This window comes from Phialemonium atrogriseum, assembly GCF_030411735.1.
Source record: "Phialemonium atrogriseum strain 8032-3 unplaced genomic scaffold QBC33scaffold_15, whole genome shotgun sequence".
Lineage (NCBI taxonomy): Eukaryota > Fungi > Ascomycota > Sordariomycetes > Cephalothecales > Cephalothecaceae > Phialemonium > Phialemonium atrogriseum.
The window spans coordinates 575578-594250 of record NW_026848152.1 but is presented as its reverse complement, the minus strand read 5'-3'; the positions used below and the strand labels follow the sequence as shown (position 1 = coordinate 594250).

At 54.9% G+C, this 18673-nt stretch overlaps 7 protein-coding genes across 7 annotated transcripts; 4 read left to right on the top strand and 3 right to left on the bottom strand.

Moving 5' to 3' along the window:
* Positions 1–1409: 1409 nt before the first annotated feature.
* On the bottom strand, positions 1410–2260 carry QBC33DRAFT_541433 (uncharacterized protein). The gene has a single exon (XM_060428160.1). The coding sequence runs from the start codon at positions 2001–2003 to the stop codon at positions 1779–1781; it is 225 nt and encodes a 74-aa protein (XP_060282768.1). The 5' UTR covers positions 2004–2260; the 3' UTR covers positions 1410–1778.
* Positions 2261–3737: 1477 nt separating this feature from the next.
* QBC33DRAFT_104464 (mitochondrial aconitate hydratase) lies at positions 3738–6814 on the top strand. Its single transcript, XM_060421869.1, has 5 exons — positions 3738–3982; positions 4078–4720; positions 4792–4917; positions 4975–6281; positions 6354–6814. The coding sequence occupies exons 1-5, from the start codon at positions 3872–3874 to the stop codon at positions 6522–6524; spliced, it is 2358 nt and encodes a 785-aa protein (XP_060282767.1). The 5' UTR covers positions 3738–3871; the 3' UTR covers positions 6525–6814.
* A 340-nt stretch (positions 6815–7154) lies between these two features.
* On the top strand, positions 7155–10782 carry QBC33DRAFT_578894 (rhomboid protein 2; the record flags this gene model as incomplete). The annotated part of the gene is made up of 8 exons (XM_060431100.1): positions 7155–7338; positions 7521–7658; positions 7745–7823; positions 7887–8074; positions 8149–8310; positions 8764–9013; positions 9123–10191; positions 10279–10782. 8 exons carry the CDS (start codon positions 7155–7157, stop codon positions 10780–10782), a joined length of 2574 nt encoding a protein of 857 aa, XP_060282766.1.
* Positions 10744–12610, bottom strand: QBC33DRAFT_541421 (uncharacterized protein). The gene is made up of 2 exons (XM_060428159.1): positions 12179–12610; positions 10744–12114 (listed from the first exon to the last, which is right to left on the bottom strand). Exons 1-2 carry the CDS (start codon positions 12444–12446, stop codon positions 11237–11239), a joined length of 1146 nt encoding a protein of 381 aa, XP_060282765.1. The 5' UTR covers positions 12447–12610; the 3' UTR covers positions 10744–11236.
* A 178-nt stretch (positions 12611–12788) lies between these two features.
* On the top strand, positions 12789–14678 carry QBC33DRAFT_541419 (NADH-ubiquinone oxidoreductase 40 kDa subunit, mitochondrial). The gene is made up of 9 exons (XM_060428158.1): positions 12789–12987; positions 13044–13057; positions 13110–13172; positions 13228–13322; positions 13375–13466; positions 13521–13662; positions 13718–13876; positions 13931–14266; positions 14323–14678. Exons 1-9 carry the CDS (start codon positions 12860–12862, stop codon positions 14419–14421), a joined length of 1128 nt encoding a protein of 375 aa, XP_060282764.1. The 5' UTR covers positions 12789–12859; the 3' UTR covers positions 14422–14678.
* Positions 14679–16299, top strand: QBC33DRAFT_541413 (putative N6-adenine methyltransferase-domain-containing protein). The gene is made up of 6 exons (XM_060428157.1): positions 14679–14790; positions 14847–15015; positions 15098–15214; positions 15289–15409; positions 15464–15535; positions 15717–16299. Exons 1-6 carry the CDS (start codon positions 14762–14764, stop codon positions 15992–15994), a joined length of 786 nt encoding a protein of 261 aa, XP_060282763.1. The 5' UTR covers positions 14679–14761; the 3' UTR covers positions 15995–16299.
* On the bottom strand, positions 16270–18566 carry QBC33DRAFT_104135 (putative ubiquitin carboxyl-terminal hydrolase). The gene is made up of 6 exons (XM_060421867.1): positions 18376–18566; positions 18073–18309; positions 17905–18015; positions 17056–17834; positions 16755–16985; positions 16270–16646 (listed from the first exon to the last, which is right to left on the bottom strand). The coding sequence occupies exons 1-6, from the start codon at positions 18458–18460 to the stop codon at positions 16545–16547; spliced, it is 1545 nt and encodes a 514-aa protein (XP_060282762.1). The 5' UTR covers positions 18461–18566; the 3' UTR covers positions 16270–16544.
* Positions 18567–18673: the final 107 nt, after the last annotated feature.

Sequence of the window (18673 nt, the reverse complement as noted above, 5' to 3'; positions counted from 1 at the left end):
ATAATTGGGTGCACCCGTCAAACCTTACCTCCGCTTGTGTGGCTTGCCCCGTCGGTGTACGACAAGGTTGCTTTCACTGTCAAACCACTTGGCACATTCTATGCAGTAATGCTGGCCCAAGGCAGGCAGGTCTTCGGCAGGCTGGGCCTCCGTATGCTGTGCAAGATGTTTTGGTGAGAGGAGATCTTCCTTGATCTGGTCAATATCCCTGGAGCGGTGTGTTAATGCCTAGCCCACGATCTGACGACGGATAGAGTCTCCTGGAATACCTCGTCCGGTTCCGAGTCTTCGTTATTGTCTTTTTATTTTGGGTCCCCATATTTTCGGAGGCTTGTGGAGAACGGGAAATGAACAGTGGTTGCAGTGCAATGCTTAGAAAGGTATCACAAATGTCCTGGGATTAAAAAACGAACGACGAATCTTTCGGCAATATATCTATGTTCTTTTTTTTCCGAGGTGGTCGTGGTTGATTCGTGCTAAAATCTATGCCGCCGATGATTGAAGTTGTTCGCCACGTGACGCCAATATTTAACCCGCCAATTTCTGCCCGCTTGATGCGATGCAGTGGTGATCCAGTCACGTGCATCATACCTCCATGTCAAAAGTTCAAAACTCCAACGCCAGGCAGTGCCTGAGATCAAACTGTAGTGAGAAAGTGCAAAGAAAAGCACGCTCGTCAGTGGTTAAATGGAGTAGCATTGCCATGTCCGTCGTCAACTTTTCGGGGGTCTATCGTCTTCCCAATCACAACATAACCGTTATCCTTCCATCCGGCAGCCGGGGTCATGAAGAAGCCATCTTTAACTTTTGGCTTTCCATAAGGACGCTCTAGGCTAATTCTCAGCCGCAGCTATACCGAGACCTAGCCCGGCACGCCCGGGCGCCTCCATAGATTCCAGTTGTGGATACAATACAGTACAACACACCACTCCTCAGAAACTTCATAGAACACTGAGTCGAATCGACGGGGCTCTGTCTCGCTAGGAATTCGAGTACTGTTGATAGTCTGGACGCCGCAAGGCTCTCTGGATGGACCGGACAGGTTTTCACTGTTCCGCAGTGAGCTGTTCTTGATTCGATGTAGTTCCCTTTGATCATGAGAAGAATCCCGACCCAGCCATCTGAGACACTAAACCACCATCTCATCTTGCGATTATCAACTCTGTGACTATCCAGCTTTAATAACCAACGTTGGACAGGTCTGCCTGTTCAACGTTCCGAACGCCGCTAAACGATGAATACTCCCTTCATCTAAGTTTGAGACCTGCCTACCTATGACCAAGGTTTTCAGCATTGTTCTGATAATGGTATCTAACTCTGTTAGTTGCTCTCTCTCTGACCCGGTCAGCTTACAGGTGTCTTTCTCTATGCTCCTCTAGGATGTCAAACCTAGCATCTCTGAGCTGCCAGGAGAACAAGTTTCTTGGTCACTCCTGGGGTCAACTGGCCTACGAGCTCTAGGCCAAGAGAAGGACCACACTCACGGGGATTACGCATTTTGATCCCCAGCTGAACAATCAATTTTCAGGGCTCTTGGACTGAGCTGCTTCGTTCTGCACGATACCCTCCCCTTTTTTCAACTTTTCAGAATTTGGATTGATACATGTAACTACTTTTTAATCGTTTTGCTCCCTTTGTGGCTTCCTCTTCTAAAATTGGGCTTTTGCAATCTTCTCCAGAATAGCCAAGTTTTCGTCATTTCTCGCTGGATTATCGCAGCATTTGATCGCTAAAATAGCAGGCTCTTCAGAGTGAAGTGTGCATCATTTCTGCCGTTGTCAAGTCCATCGAAGGAACACGCTCAAAAGGAAGCAAGGGTAAAATGAAAAAAGTCCAGGCAAAACCCGACCTCTGATTCTGAAGGTACCAAGCATACCAGATATTGACGACTTATGAAAGTTAAACTTGAGTTTGTGTAAAGCATGCATTTCATGCCTGATATCATGGCCAACAAGCAAGATAGTGCGGGCTTGCGGGAGACAGCTTTGGAAGCTGTGAAGCATATGCTTTTGGCTAATGGTTACGACTTCTCCAAAGAGGAATTTCCTTTTTAACTTTCTGACTGTATTTTGAAGAGCTGGTGGGAAAGTTGAAGAAGCAAGAAGCAAGATCCCGAGTATTAAAAATTGCAAGCCGACTTGACAATCCGGATTTTCAGTGGAATCGTCTTTGCCGTTTCTAAATTGTCAAAATCGATCGCCATAAGTATGGAGTTGGTAAAACTTGTGGGCAGCAATGGGGTCTGGGACTCCATTTGGGCGTGTGCAGTGCTTGTACTGTTTATTTGAGCTGATGATGTTCCGCCCGGTAGCGCAGTAGTCAATTTTGTGTGTTGTGACAGCGTGCCAGAGGAGAGCACAGAGATAAATGCAGAGTGTGACAATCTGGAACAAATAGTGTCTGACAACATGATTTTATCTGCTAATTACCAGATGGGAGATTGAGAGATACAGAGAGAGGTCACAGGAAGCGACACTATCAACAAGAGCGCACCGGCGGAGCTCTGACCTTGCCTACCAGGACTGGTGAAGAGGACATCAATCTCGTAACCTACCTATCTAACCTGCTACCGTTCGGATGAAGTCCCGAAGACGTTAATCGGTATCCGGAGCCACCAGGTCGAAGATTGGGATGGATATCTTTCGATTTCCGACCGGTTTACGACCCGGAGCTGGATGCGGAGGTAAACTGTATCTCCTTCGTAACGCCTCTCGCCGCCGAGGTTTGCTATGTACCGTCAAATGGGCCGCCCCACCGGTCTCCAGGCCAAAGCAAATTTTCGGGGCCAGCCAAATTTTCCCGCGATACTGGCCTGGGCATGCTTCGGTACCTACAAAGTATCAGACATGGGAGGTACTTGGATCGCTACACGGGTAATGTTCTACCATGTTGCAGCTTGATGCAACTGTTGTACGGAGCGGTAATTTCATCGTCATTGTCACGGAAGGGAGGGAATTCGGAGGAAGGGGAGTGGTCGAGGGTTAGGGTTGAATATCTATAAACACCACCCGCTGGTCTCGGCAGCTCCACACTGGAAAAGTAGACGCGGCCGACTCGGGTGCGCCGGGTGAAGGGCGAAAACCGACACGAACCGAAGGGGATGGCATTGAGCGGGCAAGTGTGAGGAAGGCTGGGTTGAACAACCAACCAATTCCCCTGCACTTATTATCTTCTTCTTGCCAGCGAGTTTGAGAGAAGCTGTGTGGCGACGTTGCAAACCGGGCATGGATCTATCCCAACGTGTCATCCTACTACGTAGGTACCTACCTACCTACGTATAGAGCAACTGCATGTACTGTCTATGAGAGCTACAAAGTAGTACGCAGGCATCACTGCCTCTACCACATGCCATCGTCTCAGGGTAGGGTATACAGCCGAATCGTTGAGCGACTTGGGGATAGCAGCGGGGAAAGATGGATGGGGAAAGGCACCGTCAGCCTTCTCTAGTGGCGAAAGTCTGCCTCTGAGCCGTGGCTTTCGGCATTGTCTAGAAATTTTGGCAAGAGGAGCAATCCCTGTGACGTTTCTTTCCTTTGCTCCCTGGCTCTCCCATGCATAATCGGAATGTTCTGATTCGTCGGTTGGCCCGCCGTCACTCGTCATAGCCGAGTAAGTCACGCCCGTGGGGCCAAAACATGGCCCGCCGCCGCAGGAGCTCTTCTTGCTTCTATTAGCGCAACACTGCTATGGTGCCCTCTTCTTTTCCGGAATCATACAAAAAACCTCTCCACCTTTTCCACCTTCTCTCCCCGTAACCTTCTACTCTCTCTCCCAGCTCTATCCGCGGCATCAGTGCCTATAGATCTGGCCAATCTCCACTCCAATTGATCTGCTGTGCTCGCCTTTGGCTTGGAGCAGCTCAAAGTTGACCATGTTGGCACCTCGACAGCTCCTGGGCATGGCCCGGAGCCGTGCTCTCGGCAGCGCCAGCCTCGGGCTGAGACGCATGGCGACTGTCTCTGACCATCCGCTGGACAGGAAGGTGAGTCTGCGCTGCTTTTCTAGCCTCTCTCGCCTTATCGCGCTTTCGCTCGAGCCTCAATCGCTGACCGTGGCCACTTTTGCGCCAAACAACAGGTTCGGCAAAACAACTGGGAGGAGGGCAACTTCATCAACTACAAGAAGATGTCGGAAAACCTTGCCATTGTCCGCAAGAGACTCAACCGCCCCCTCACATACGCCGAGAAGATCCTCTACTCTCATCTGGATGACCCGCACGGTCAGGAGATCGAGCGGGGTGTCTCTTATCTCAGGCTGCGACCGGATCGCGTTGCCTGCCAGGATGCCACTGCTCAGATGGCCATCCTCCAGTTCATGTCGGCCGGCATGCCCTCGGTCGCAAACCCCACCAGCGTCCACTGTGACCACTTGATTGAGGCCCAGGTTGGCGGTGTCAAGGATCTAGAGCGGGCCGTGAGCATCAACAAGGAGGTCTACGACTTCCTTTCCACTGCTTGCGCCAAGTACAACATTGGTTTCTGGAAGCCGGGCTCTGGTATCATCCACCAGATCCTCCTCGAGAACTACGCCTTCCCCGGTGGCCTGCTGATCGGTACCGATTCTCACACTCCTAATGCTGGCGGTCTCGGCATGTGCGCCATTGGTGTCGGTGGCGCTGATGCCGTTGACGTCATGGCAAACCTGCCCTGGGAACTGAAGGCTCCCAAGGTTATCGGTGTTAAGCTTACTGGCCAGATGTCAGGTTGGACTTCGCCCAAGGGTAAGTTTGCGCTCGATTCTCGCAGATGCGGCAGGAGCGACCGGCTTGTAGGCTGACTAATACTCTCCCAGATATCATCCTCAAGGTTGCCGGCATCCTCACCGTAAAGGGAGGCACTGGTGCCATCGTTGAATACCACGGACCCGGCGTTGATGGCATATCAGCGACTGGCATGGGCACAATCTGCAATATGGGAGGTCTGTTTCGTTCCTTCCTGCGTCCTCTTGACCGCTTCGTGACTGACTCCGAACTAGCTGAGATCGGCGCTACAACGTCCGTCTTCCCCTTCAACGACCGCATGTACGACTATCTCGCTGCCACTAAGCGGAAGGAGATCGGTGACTTCTCTCGCGTCTATGCCAAGGAGCTCCGCGAGGACGAGGGCGCCGAGTACGACCAGCTCATCGAGATCAACCTCTCGGAGCTCGAGCCCCACATTAACGGCCCCTTCACTCCTGATCTGGCCACCCCTATCTCCAAGTTCGCCGAGGCGGCCAAGGCCAACAACTGGCCCGACGAGATCAAGGTCGGCTTGATTGGCTCGTGCACGAACTCGTCGTATGAGGATATGAGCCGCGCGGCTTCCATCGCTCGTGACGCTCTCAACCACGGCATCAAGGCCAAGGCGGCTTTCACCGTCACCCCTGGCTCGGAACAGATCCGGGCTACCATTGAGCGGGACGGACAGCTCCAGACCTTCGAGGAGTTTGGCGGCATTGTCCTGGCCAACGCTTGCGGTCCTTGCATCGGGCAATGGGATCGCCGCGATGTCAAGAAGGGCGAGGCCAACACCATCATCTCGTCCTACAACCGTAACTTCACCGGCCGCAACGATGGCAACCCCGCCACACACTCCTTCGTCACCTCTCCGGATCTCACTGTCGCCATGTCCATCGCCGGCACGCTCTCCTTCAACCCTCTGACCGACAAGCTCAAGGACAAGGACGGCAATGAGTTTATGCTGGCCCCGCCAACTGGTGATGGTCTTCCCGAGAGAGGATACGACCCCGGCCAGGACACTTACCAGGCGCCACCCAAGGACCGCTCCACCGTCAACGTTCAGGTGTCTCCCTCGTCCGACCGTCTCCAGGTGCTCCAGCCATTCAACCCTTGGGATGGCAAGGATGCTCTCGACCTCCCCATCCTCATCAAGACCCAGGGCAAGACTACTACTGATCACATCTCTATGGCTGGCCCGTGGTTGAAGTACCGTGGACACTTGGACAACATCTCGAACAACATGCTTATCGGTGCCATCAACGCGGCCAACGGCGAGGCTAACAAGATCAAGAACTTCACTACTGGCGAGTTTGATGCTGTCCCGGCTGTTGCCCGTGACTACAAGAAGAAGGGCATCAGGTGGGTTGTCGTCGGCGACTGGAACTACGGCGAGGGTTCATCCCGAGAGCACGCTGCCCTCGAGCCTCGCCACCTTGGTGGCCTCGCCATCATCACCCGGTCCTTCGCCCGTATCCACGAGACCAACTTGAAGAAGCAGGGCATGCTTCCTCTCACCTTCTCCGACCCTGCTGACTATGACAAGATCAACCCCGACGATAAGGTAAGCAGCTGTTGCTTCAGCCAAACCCATTCCCCTTTCCCCAACCTTTTGGCTAAATCTTCCGTGTGACAGGTTGACTTGCTCTGCACCGAACTCGAAGTCGGCAAGCCCTTCACAATGGTCGTCCACCCCAAGGACGGCAAGTCTTACGAGGTTAAGCTCTCGCATACCTACAACTCTGCCCAGATCGAGTGGTTCAAGAACGGCAGCGCTCTCAACACCATGGCCAAGAACAACAAATAAGGTGGGGGAGAATGGATCGGGACTAGAAGCAGTGCATGGGACATGAAAATACTATTAGGGGATGTGTGTTTGTGTGTGTGTGTGTGCGTGTGTGGGGGATGATGACATGGGCAAGGCGTAAACCCGCAATTTCATAATTTGTTATGTACAACGGAAATGCATTTTGGTCGTTCGATTTAACTTGTTCTCTTGAGTATATGATACGATTGGAATCGGGTGTGCAAAATCATATAGATCAACTACCACTACCTACCCTACATCGGTAGTGCCTTAAGAGTTGAGAGAGATGGATGCATCGTGACACTCACTCATTTGTATGTACGTACAGTATATATTCAGCAAAGCGTGTGCTGATATGCGTCTAGTCAGGACTCCACATGCGACAAGCTTGGGCCAGGCTGTTCAACCTCACTCTCACTTTTTTAGTCCAAACTTTCGTGTCCTCTTCAGTGTGGACCGAAGCAGCTGCCAGGGGCGCCTTACGAAACCAGAAATACGCCCCAGCAATGCTGGCTCCGATGAGCGACAAGACCAACCCGCGATCCTAGACCAAGCCACAGCTCCCCCGCCCAAGAACAAACGCATCCCGACGCCACCGGAGCCGGGACCCATCCCGCCCAGTTCGAGAATATGCCGGGCCCGAGCGTGCCGTCGTTCAGCTCCCTGCGCGCCAGGTCCTACCTCTCCCGCCTGCCGCTGTTCACGCGCGCCGTCATCGTCGCCATCGTGGTCTTCTGGCTTGTCGACCTGCAGCCGGTTTGGAATGTGCGGGAATGGGGCGCGTTGATACCGGACAAGTTTGGCATTACGACAAGTTGGTCCGCCCCTGCTGTTTTGCTTGTTATTTCACCCCTCTTCTGCGCGCTGGGCCTGTTTCTAGGGCCTGGACAGCTAAGGGGAACGTTCTTCGCTATGGGGGGGTTAGGGAAGAGGGTGATGGCGTGTGAAGGAAGAGTTGAACCACGACTGGGGCTAACTTGTGCTGGCGACCACCAGTGTACCGCTTGAATACCTTCCCCTTCATCCACCTCAACTTCTTCCACGCGATCCTAAACATCCTCGCCTTGACCCCGCTATTGGAGCGCTTCGAGCACGAACATGGGACCTTGACGTCGGTGGCACTGTTCTTCGGGCGTGAGTCTTTTCCACCCCCAGTCGGGACCGCGTGACCCAGGCTAGAAGCCGCCCCAGAACTTGGACCAAGCTGATGCCCCCGGCAGCTTTGACTACACTGCCGGCGTTTCTTTACTTGTTGTTTGAGGCTCTGCTACGGATGAACACGGCTGTAATGGGAGCCAGGTAGGCCACCGCTTAAATACCAGGGGATGGAGGGATGTAGGCTAATTCGAGACTGCGTAACAGCATCTGGATCTTCCTGTTGTTAGGAGTCGAGGCGATACGGACGTACAGGACTAACCCTTACCTAACCATCGCCACCCATAACATCCCTACCTGGACGACTCCCCTTATCATGGCCCTCTGTGTTGCCGCTTTGATACCCAGCTCTAGCCTCCTGGGACACTTGTGCGCGCTGGCCGTGGGTTACATATGTGAGTTCTGCACCTCTATAGAGAGGTCCTGCCAGAGTACACCGGAGCGGTAGACTGACAACTTCCTAACATAGTTGGCCTGGGGTATCTGAAGTTCCTTGCTCCCCCGGAGAAGGCCCTGCGGTGGGTAGAGGGCAAACTGAACCTTCTTGGGAGGTTACCACACTATGTTAGCGTGGACCAGAAGACTTACGGCCGGTTTGGCGTTCTCCCGAGTTCGAATTCAGGGGGATCTAGTGTGCCAATGGGGATAGTGGGTGGTGGCCAGAGGCTAGGCCCGTAGCGATGGACAATGGCTGGGTAAGGAGGAGGTGTTTCTGCATCCGTTACAGTATCAGTATTGTATCAATTATAATAGGATATGCCGCGTCGCTGCTGGAGCTACACGGCGTCATTGTTAGGCGGTCTCGATAGGAGACGTTATCCCGATAAGTGCATGGCTCCTTTTTCGTTTAATGACTTATGCAATAGCTGTTTAATTGATGGATCCCACTTGCGAAATCATGCCCAGCTGCAACCTATCTTCAAGCTCGAGGGCGGCTCCAGACTGCAGACAGTTAGCAGTATCTTGCGGCTCGAGTTCAAAATGCCGCGTCTTCTTTGTAAGTATTCGCGCCCCCGATCATCACCGCTGGTTCAATCCTCCAGCAACGGCTTCTCCCCAAACTAACGACGCGCTTTTGTTTTAGCTGGGGCGTTCAACTTACGGCGGGATCCGCGTATCCTGAAGCTCCCCCCTTACCTGTCACTGCTCTGCGTTGTCGTCGGCGTCACATGGCTCCTCTTATTACCTCTCGATAGCTACTCGCGGAGGACATACATTTCAGAGAATGCATTATTGCCCGGCCAGGTTCACACCTACTTTGGTGGCAGCGACCAGAATGTCTTTCGGGCATATAAGCACGAAGTGAACTCGTTGGTGGACAAGAGCAATGTCGAGTAAGGCACCCCCTTCCTCCCCGGACGAACTCCACATACAGGACAAACCCCCCCCAAATGGTCAAACTCTACAGAATACACTTGTCTAACATGTCGCCCTCCCTGCTAGAATCAACGACAAGCTCGAATCCATCTTCTCGGGCGTCGGCCTCAAGGTCGGCCGGCAGAACTTCACCTACCACTCGGCCGGGGCGGAGTATAGCGGCGAAAACATATACGCCATCCTACAGGCGCCGCGGGGCGATGCGACCGAGGCGATCGTGCTGGTCGGTGCGTGGCGCAATGCGCGGGGCGAGCTCAACCGCAACGGCGTGGCGCTGGTGCTGACGCTGGCGCGCTACTTCCGGCGCTGGAGCCTGTGGTCCAAGGACATCGTCTTCCTGGTCACGCCCGACAGCGCCGCGGGCCCGCAGGCCTGGGTCGACGCCTACCACGACGCCCACGACGCCGCGGGCGGCGTGGCCAGCCTGCCCATCAAGTCGGGCGCCCTGCAGGGGGCCATTGCCGTCGACTACGCCCAGGAGGGCCGCTTCCAGAGCGTCCACGTCGTGTATGACGGCGTCAACGGCCAGCTGCCAAACCTGGACCTCATCAACAGCGTCGTCAGCATCGCGGGGGGGCAGATGGGCATGGGCGTTGCCCTGCAGGAGATGTGGGACCACAACGACCAGTATCCTGACCGGCTGAGGACGATGCTCAGGGGCATGCTGAAGCAGGGGCTCGGGCTGGCGAGCGGGGCGCATAGCAGCTTCATCCCGTACCACGTCGACGCTATCACCTTGCAGCCGTTTGGCGACGGCTGGCAGGATGAGATGGCTATGGGTAGGGTGGTGGAGGGGACGTTCAGGAGCCTGAACAACCTGCTAGAGCATCTGCACCAGAGTTTCTTCTTCTACCTCCTCATGCAGAGGGAGCGGTTCGTCAGCATCGGGACATACCTGCCGAGCGCCATGCTGGTGGCTGCAAACTTCACCATCATGGCTATCGCGCTGTGGGTCAAGAGCGGGCAGCCGGAAGGGGAGGATGCAAAGAAACAGGAAAATGGGGACAAGACCAAGGCCAACGAGAAGTCCAGCCTCACCCGAGAGAGACACCTCTTCCTGCCCTTGGGCGTCGTCACCCTCTGCCAGGCCCTGGGTGTCCTTCCGCTCTATTTATTCAACCACATCCCCGCCAGCGTAAGTCACTGACCAAGTCGTCCAACATACCCTCACATCCCTACACATCACCCATATATGTACTAACCAACCCTCCCCTCACTAAAGATGCTCACCCCCGCCTTCGCCATCTTCGCCGTCGCCAACGCCCTCCTCCCGCACATCCTCTCCAGCCTCCTAACGACCTACCACCACCCCACGATCCAGCAATACCAGATCACAAAGTCCTTCTCCCTCCTCCTCCTCGGCATGTTCCTCTCCTCCCTGGCGACCCTCAACTTCTCCCTCGCCCTCCTCGTCGGCCTCCTCGCCAGCCCCCTCTCCCTCATGCGCCCCTGGCCCGCCCGCCCCGCAGCCCGCCGCGCCTGCACCGCCCTCCTCAACGCCGTCGCCCCGACCGCCGTCATCGCCCTCTCCGGCGCCGCCCTCGGTAGCAGCGGCGCCGGCGGCGTCGCCGAACTGCTCCGCGAGGCCGCCTTTGGGTGGGATGTCGCCGGCGTGTACACTCCTGTCGTCGTCTGGTGCGTCTGGTGGCCCGCGTGGCTTTGCGGGAGCGTCGTCGTGCTGGGAAGGCCGGAGCCGGCGGCGGAGGGGAAGGCGAAGACGGCTTGATTGTTAGAGAAACGGTGGGGAGGTTAGTGTACAACAGGGCAAGGAAGAGGTGCGATAAGGATGGGCTCCATGGGACCTAGTGTCTCATTTTCTTTTCGGGCATTTATTTTATTTTCATCTAGATACCAGGACTTCATAGGCTGGATGGAGGACATGGCTCCAAGACAGAAAACGGCAGTGTTTCCAGTATTAGGAAGTATTCTGAAGACAGGGAAAGAGAAGAATGGGGTGTGAGTAAATATGTCATTTTGATGACCTTCGCGAAAAGTCATCTACTCAAAGCCTTTCCTTCCCCTCTGATCCTCCCCGTCTCCCTTCCAAACTCTTTGGTCTATTATGTCTTCTATTGGTACATGCCACGGCGGTCGGGGCGTCCAGACCAGACACCTTTCTCAGAGGATCCCGTAAACGTTCCCATTTCATCGTCCCAATGCGGCGACAACCCGCCCCCACCTCACGACGCCCAGACATCCTGGCCCTTAGACTCGATCCAGTTCCCGAGCTGGTTGACGCTCGAGTCCCAGTCTGTCAACCGCTGCCTCATGTCCCCGATCTGGCCCATGTCGAGCACCTTTGGCTGGACCCAGTTGATGTTTGCGACCTCGTCGACCTGGTCGATGGTGCCGCGCAGGAGGCCGAGGCTCAGGGCCTTCATGATGAGGTGCTCGATCTCGTCGGGGCGCACCTTTGTCTCGGCCGCGATGGTGGCGAACGTCATGGCGCGGTCGTGGGGCGGGCGGCGGAAGACGGCCTCGGTCAGCGCCGCGAGGTAGATCTTCTGCCGCAGCTGGGCCGCGTGCCGCGCCAGCAGCTCGTTGTCCGAGATGTGGCCCGACAGTACGTCGTACGCCGCCAGGTCGCCGCGGTTAAAGGCGTAGAGAAGGTCGCGCAGCCAGACATCCTCCTTCCCGGCCAGGGCATCCAGGATCGGGTGCAGCAGCAGCTCGCCGAAGTTGTAGATGCTCGTGCTTACCAGCGCGGCGATGCTGAGGTCGTAGGCCCGGCTGCGCCGCTCGGCGGGCTGGAGGGAGTTGAGGTCGATGCAGGCGAGGTAGAGCAGTGCATTCTTATAGTACGACCCAAAGTCCATCTTGGCCTGATAGTAGTCGGCATTGGCCCCGTAGAAGGCCGCATGTACGATGGTCTCGACCGAGTCGAAGCTGTCGAGGATCCGCTCCGCCGTGTCGAGCGCTTTCCGCGCGCCGTCGACGTCACCCAGATCGAGCTTCACTCGCGCAACTGCTACGGTTGCGAAGACGAAGGCGTCTTGGGAATCCTCGTTGTCGACCTTCTTGGCGACTGCCGCCATGAAGGCAAGCCGCTCTTCGTTGTCTGGAAAATGAACCCATCAGATGGAGCTACTCAGAGCCGACGGCCAGCCAAACCGGTCCCTTACCTGTGCATTGTGTCGCAGCTTTGAGAGCAAGGTCAACAAGCCTCAGTGGGTTGATCTTATCAGCGAATGTGAGGATGAAGACTTTATAGAACTCGAGTCGCTGCGGAGCGCTCCTAGGGTCGTTGAAAAATTCGATGAGGACGTCGGTAAGCTGATGCCATAGCTTCCGCTCCCAGAATTCCTCCAATGTAAAGATGAGCGGCCGAAGCTCCTGAGGAGCTAGGTCTCCCTGCTCCCGGATGAAAGCTGGGATGATATCCGCGTTCATGGCCGAGCTTTTGGTGGCGGTGAAGTGATGAGGTTCGGAGTTAGAGGATACGTAAGTGATTCGAAGAGGAGGTCGAGAGGTTGTAATTGTAATTCCGCCTTGAGATATGTGTTCTGGATGCAATCAGCGAAGACAACAAGGACGTTTACTTCGTCTGGTTGACGCGGCTGCAGTACAGCCTGCTCCAGCTGGTCAAGCTTCGCTTACTTAATCCAAGCCAGGTACAGTCCCTTAGGTAATCAGTTCCGCCGGAAATATTCATTTTCCAGCCCTGACAACTAGTTGCACGTGATTGGCCATTGGAATGTGGGCAACTTGCGTTGCCATTGAAGCTTGGGATCAAGCTTGCCTCCAGGAAACCCGACGTCAATTGAACGGGCAACAGCTCTTCTTGCAACCTGCGATTAGCAAGAATGGCTTCCCTGCCGGCCGCTGTGCGGTCGACACAGAAGATTACAAGGACCGCCCTCCAACGACGACCGATATCCGACGTCGCGATCACCCGGACCGGCAAGCCCATTTACCGAGTTCAGGGCGGCAGGTAGGCCTCCCAATCCATACGTGGAAGCATGATGTCCTAATCAGTACTCGTTATAGGTCGTCTCTTGGAGGTATGGCACTGTTTTGAGAGGGAACCGGAGTCTCCTATCTGACAATCGCTAGGCCATACCGCGACAGTATTTGGCGCAACTGGTGCCCTCGGCCGATACATCGTCAACAGGCTAGGTTCGCTTGATTATTCCCATTGCTTGTGTTTATCTACTGACAGAGTCTTTTCCAGCACGCCAAGGATGTCAGGTCGTCATTCCGTACCGGGAGGAGATGGCCAAGCGTCATCTCAAGGTGACCGGTGATTTGGGTCGGGTCGTTTTCATGGTACGGGATTATTGCCGCAGCCGGATGACAGCATAAACTGAATGGAATGCAGGAATACGACCTGCGGAACATAGACTCGATCGAGGAGAGTGTCAGGCATTCGGATGTTGTGTACAACTTGGTTGGCAGAAACTACCCCACTAAGTACGGTCGAGGTCGGGTGATAAGTACTCGGACATGGGTTGACTGATTTCCCAGGAACTTCTCTCTCGAGGACGTCCATGTTGAGGGTTCTGCAAGGATTGCGGAAGCCGCTGCGAAGTACGATGTGGACCGATTTATTCACGTCTCCTCGTACAACGCTGACCCGGCGTCCACCTCGGAGTTCTTCGCCACCAAGGTGAGCCCCTTTCGCAGAGGGACGAACGAGGACTTCGTATCTAACATATATACAGGGTCGTGGCGAGCAGGTAGTTCGCAGCATCTTCCCGGAAACCACTATCGTCCGACCGGCGCCCATGTTCGGCTTTGAGGACAACCTTCTCCTGAAATTGGCAAGTGTCATGAACCTGTTCACGGCAAACAACATGCAGGAGCGATACTGGCCCGTTCACGTATGATGCCCCGCCTAAGCTTCAGATGGGCCCTCCTACTCACCAGATTGACAGGTCATCGAGGTCGGCGAGGCTCTTGAATTGATGCTCTACGACGATAGCACAGCGTCACAGACATTCGAGCTCTACGGGCCCAAGAACTACTCGACTGCTGAGATTGCGGAGATGGTGGACCGAGAAATCTACAAGAAGCGGAGACATATGAACGTCCCGAAGGCAATCCTCAAGCCCGTGGCTGGACTCCTGAACCGTCTTATCTGGTGGCCTATGATGTCTGCCGATGAGGTCGAGAGGGAATTCCACGACCAAAAGATCGACGAGTTGGCGAAGACGTTCAAGGACCTGAATATTGAACCTGCCGACATCAGCAAGTTCACCTACCACTACTTGGTAAGCACTCTAGACAATGCCTCGGAACGCAAAAGCGTCAGCTAACCCCCTCATAGCAAGGATTCCGCAGCTCCGCCTTCTACGATTTACCACCGGCGACGGAAAAGGAGAAGAGGGAGGAGAAGAAGTACCTGCACGTTTTGGATGACCAGTGAAAATTGGAGGTGGTGGCAAGGCTCACGTCGCATTGCTTTAGACATGCAGAAAGAGAGCCTTGGTAAAGTGTACATACGCTATGTATTCAAATTATCTTACTAACATCCAACCAACGGCGAGTCCGGGATTCGTAGGTTTGTACGGATGTACTATGGTAGAGTGGTCTGGGATAACTTACTCGTGGGACAAGCACGCCGAGAGCGACTAACAGGCTTGGCCCCCCACCGTGCACATAAACAACGGCATGGCAACCACATAAATAATTTGAGGCCTGCCACCTCACCGACAAAAATCAAGCATGCAAAAACCGGAAATTTCAAACGAAAATTTAGAGAGAAAATGGGATTTAACTTCGCTGACGATGAGCTGTGAGTTTTCCCCGACTTTCCTGCGTGGTCATGGCTAAAGGGGGTATTATCTGCAGGATGCTCTCCTCGTCCACCATGGACGCACTGAAGTCGTTCTATGCGGAACGAGACACGCACGCCCAGCAGTTCGCGAAGCTGCTAGCGGACACAAAACGCCCGTTTACCGAGGAGCAGCCGCTGACCATGGATGCCTTCACCGAAGACTGGAACGAGTCCCAGTTCTGGGTAAGTAGTCCCCCCTTTCCCACCATCCCCGCCCGCTGGTGCCCCCGTTGTCTCGTCCACATTGCCGCTAGCAGCCCTGTAGTATTCCGACGAGACGGCTACCCTCCTTGCGGGGCAGCTGTTGGACGGCGTCACGGAAGACTCGACGATCGCCGTCGTCTCGGCGCCGAGCGTGTTTGTCGCGCTGAAGAACCTGCTTGTGAGTGTCGCCTTCCTCTCCAGCCTTCTCTCTGAAAGCGACCCACTGACACTGGCTATGCCCACCACACTCAGGCCTCCGAGTCAAGGCGCGGCCAACCTAGACCGAAGCTGGTCCTGCTTGAGCATGATGAGAGGTTCGCCATCTTCCCCGAGTTTGTCTTCTACGACTTTATGCATCCCGTGAGGCTGCCTGGTAAGTTTTCTCTCCGTATCTCCCCTTTTGCTCCCGCGCTGACGTCTCGTACAGCCCATCTCAAGGGCACGGTCGATCGTGTAATCTGCGATCCACCCTTCCTCAATGAGGATTGCCAGACAAAAGGTTAGTCACTTTCTCTCTTCTTCTTCTTCATCGACAACCTCCCCTTCCCTTTCTCACCTCTAACACCCATACCCACCGACACCCCCTTACCCTTACCCTTACCCTTACCCACCCACCTACCCACCCACCTACCCACACACCCACACCCAATCCCCCCTCCTCACTGACACGAAATCACCAGTCGCTCTCACAATCCGCTGGCTCTCCCGGCCCCCCACCACCACCACCACCGCCGCCGCCGCCCCCTCGGCGGCGGAGCCGGTGGACTTCCGCATCATCTCCTGCACGGGCGAGCGCATGGAGGCCCTGGTGACGCGCCTGTACCGCGCCTTCGGCTTGCGGACGACCGACTACGAGCCCGTGCACGCCCGCTGCCTCAACAACGAGTTCTACTGCTACGCAAACTTTGAGTGCGACAGGTGGCGCTGGGTCGCCGCCGCCGCGCCGCCGCCCGAGTGAAGTGACTGACTGACTGACTGGCTGAACGTCCGGCGACGGCGTGGCCAGGAAGGGTGGGGCGTGACAAAAAAAAAAAAAAAAAAAAAGGGCTTTTCTTTTTTGGGGTGGGTCCTGCCCATGGCTTGGCGTGGATGAAGGGGAGAGGGTGGCTTTTGAAGTGGCGAAAGAGGAAAGAAAGAAGATAGATTCAGTTGGGAAGACTTAGACAGACAGATTACGTATGTACATAATATGATAGACGAGCTAATGATTTTTAACTGTCATGGGAGGGTAAAGAAATATATGATGCAGTTTTTATTCTGATGCGCCTTGGCCACGATGTTTATGCGATGCTAGCTATGAGTGCCCGTCTCATACCCCAACTTAGTTCCCGGTTTTCCTAACAGATATATACATGTATGGGGTAGACAACCAGTAACCGATACGCCTGGATTATATCCTGTCCCTGAACGAGCCTGAGAGCGAAAATGTGCATCGCCTTCAGCAACTATCTGGCCAAGGTCTGAGCCCAGATGGGCTCTCTCTGCCTTTGGCCATGAACTGTGCCATCTCATGACAGATACCTAACGATGTAGAATAGCAGATACGCCCGTGCACTCAACACTTCCGACTTGCTGGCAAGCTCGACTCGATGGTCGTTGAAAGCAAACCACTGGTGTCCGAGATTAGCGTGCGACGGATGGTAGGGAGCGGGCCCGGAAAAGGGGGGCGCGGAAAAGAAAGGGGGGACCGGGGAAAACGGGGGCGCGGGAGGGCTTACCTGGTCACCGACCCTGCAGTACGCAACGTAATGGCCGGTATCGATCTCTCCGACATGTACCACCACGCTAAAGAGGTCGTAGGTGCAGGTCCGCGCGAGCTCGTAGTTCTCTTTGGCGTCCTGGCTCCGCGCACGATTGGTGTACGGGAGCATATTCAGCTCCAAGGGGAATGACACCGGAGTATCAATCTTTGCCGCGCGCTCATTTCGGCCTTGCTTGAACTCGAATCTCTGCATCATATCTATTAGCAGTGCTATGCAGCCACCGAGGGTCTTCCGGTCCGAGACTGTGAGATGTTACCTTAAACTGGATGGACAGAACATTGGGTAAAAGTTTGATGCTCGTCTGTCTCCGGGCCTGCTGTGTTGAGCTGCAGCTATGGCACCGATACTCGCACTTGTCTGACTTGATGTACTCCTCATCCAGACATTCCTGCAACGAGAGCGGCGGCGCTTTAGCCACGCCCTTCTTGCCTTTCTTCTGCGCAAGGTTATCGAGGGGGAGGCTGAGATCCAGGAAGCTCTGAACCTGGTTCGTAACGCCGCTACAGTGCTGACATGTGGTGGTGCTCTGCAGTTTTCCGTAGAAGATTTGGTGGACGATGCAGTTGCAGCTGTGCTCGCTGCCGATCTCGGGTTTCTTGCCGTCACCGTTGCGCTCGTGCAGCTCCTCGGCGAGGAACTGGAAGAACTCGTGCGCGTCTTGCTCCTTGGTCGTCACAAGGTTCTCGAACGCCTTTTTCTCGCTGATCCAGAATCCGGAGAGGATGTTGGCGGCCGTGTAACCGTTGGTATTCTCGGCTGCGTAGAAGTCTTGGAACATGTCGTCCATGGCGCAGCTCAGGCAGTATTGCTGGTCGCAGCTCCCGCTCTGGTGGCCGTCGCTAAGGTAGAAGTTGCGCAGTATAGGGTTGTGGAGGAAGCTCTGCAATACAACGTTTTGGTAGCAGGTGGCGCCAGCATTGTAGATACCCCGGAGACCGCTGGCTCGGCAAGAAGCCATTGTGGTGTTGGACGAAATGTATCGCGGGTCCTCCTTGACGGGGTCTGAGAAGATCTCCTCGTGTTTCCTTTTCCGATCTGAGGTGTCTGGTCAGAATCATGGCTTACTGAGGGCGCAGCGGAAGAAGCAGAACATAAGCGGACTTACTCCAAAAAGAACTGTTGCCCATCTTCCTCACCCTCAAATCTTCTAATGTTGGATCCCACACAAGGTCATCGCACATTTGGCAATACAGAGAACCACTCCTAGAGTCAACATCTGCATGAAGACGGTGTCAGCGGGTGGCCATTCAGTTCCAGCATCCGGGGCACATACAGAAGCGATGGGATTTCTTGTTTCCATGTTTGAGGCGCTCCTCCTCTGCGAGTATCGCGGGGCATTGTAAGCAAAGGTAATTCGAGGTCAAGGACGTGACGGCTTGTCCGGTTGGAGACTTCGAGGTTTGGGGTACTAGGGCGGTGTTGTCGTATATGACACGCAGAATCATCCTGTAATGGGCAATGGATGTGTTGGTGACCTCTTGGGCCTGGCTAAAGAGCCGTTGGACATGTTCTTAGGGACGCATCAGCATAGGACAGATGCAGGGAAGCTCGGGCAGAAGGTAGGGGGCGAACTCACCACAGCCGTACATCGGAGTCCCCGGCGCCGGAGTCTTGATCTTGGCATTCTTTGGAGATGCCGGAGTTGTGGGCCGCGTAGCCATCTCTCAATATCTTCAATTATGCTCCTCCTCGAATTGTTTCTGGTGTTTCTATGGGTAGGAAATAGGGGGCGTAATGCTCTCGTATGGGATGGTCGAACGACGAGGGTCGGGGGCTTAAAACAGTTGCCGACTTGGTGCGAATGTTTGGGTATTGACTCTCAATTGAGCAGACTCAGGCGGCGAGACGACGATGACCCAGAATGGAAAGGAACC

Bases quoted from the DNA above. Each gene is read 5' to 3' on its own strand.
- QBC33DRAFT_541433 (XM_060428160.1), bottom strand. From the start codon at position 2,003: ATGCTTCACAGCTTCCAAAGCTGTCTCCCGCAAGCCCGCACTATCTTG.
- QBC33DRAFT_104464 (XM_060421869.1), top strand. From the start codon at position 3,872: ATGTTGGCACCTCGACAGCTCCTGGGCATGGCCCGGAGCCGTGCTCTC. The intron at 4,721-4,791 runs GTAAGTTTGCGC...ATACTCTCCCAG, and splicing joins AGGTTGGACTTCGCCCAAGG to ATATCATCCTCAAGGTTGCC. The intron at 6,282-6,353 runs GTAAGCAGCTGT...TCCGTGTGACAG, and splicing joins AGATCAACCCCGACGATAAG to GTTGACTTGCTCTGCACCGA.
- QBC33DRAFT_541421 (XM_060428159.1), bottom strand. From the start codon at position 12,446: ATGAACGCGGATATCATCCCAGCTTTCATCCGGGAGCAGGGAGACCTA. The intron at 12,115-12,178 runs GTAAGGGACCGG...TTCATTTTCCAG, and splicing joins AGCTGCGACACAATGCACAG to ACAACGAAGAGCGGCTTGCC.
- QBC33DRAFT_541419 (XM_060428158.1), top strand. From the start codon at position 12,860: ATGGCTTCCCTGCCGGCCGCTGTGCGGTCGACACAGAAGATTACAAGG. The intron at 13,323-13,374 runs GTACGGGATTAT...AATGGAATGCAG, and splicing joins TGGGTCGGGTCGTTTTCATG to GAATACGACCTGCGGAACAT. The intron at 13,877-13,930 runs GTATGATGCCCC...CCAGATTGACAG, and splicing joins AGCGATACTGGCCCGTTCAC to GTCATCGAGGTCGGCGAGGC.
- QBC33DRAFT_541413 (XM_060428157.1), top strand. From the start codon at position 14,762: ATGGGATTTAACTTCGCTGACGATGAGCT. The intron at 14,791-14,846 runs GTGAGTTTTCCC...TATTATCTGCAG, and splicing joins AACTTCGCTGACGATGAGCT to GATGCTCTCCTCGTCCACCA. The intron at 15,410-15,463 runs GTAAGTTTTCTC...CGTCTCGTACAG, and splicing joins GCATCCCGTGAGGCTGCCTG to CCCATCTCAAGGGCACGGTC.
- QBC33DRAFT_104135 (XM_060421867.1), bottom strand. From the start codon at position 18,460: ATGGCTACGCGGCCCACAACTCCGGCATCTCCAAAGAATGCCAAGATC. The intron at 17,835-17,904 runs GTAAGTCCGCTT...CAGACACCTCAG, and splicing joins GGGCAACAGTTCTTTTTGGA to ATCGGAAAAGGAAACACGAG. The intron at 16,986-17,055 runs GTAACATCTCAC...GATATGATGCAG, and splicing joins TTCTGTCCATCCAGTTTAAG to AGATTCGAGTTCAAGCAAGG.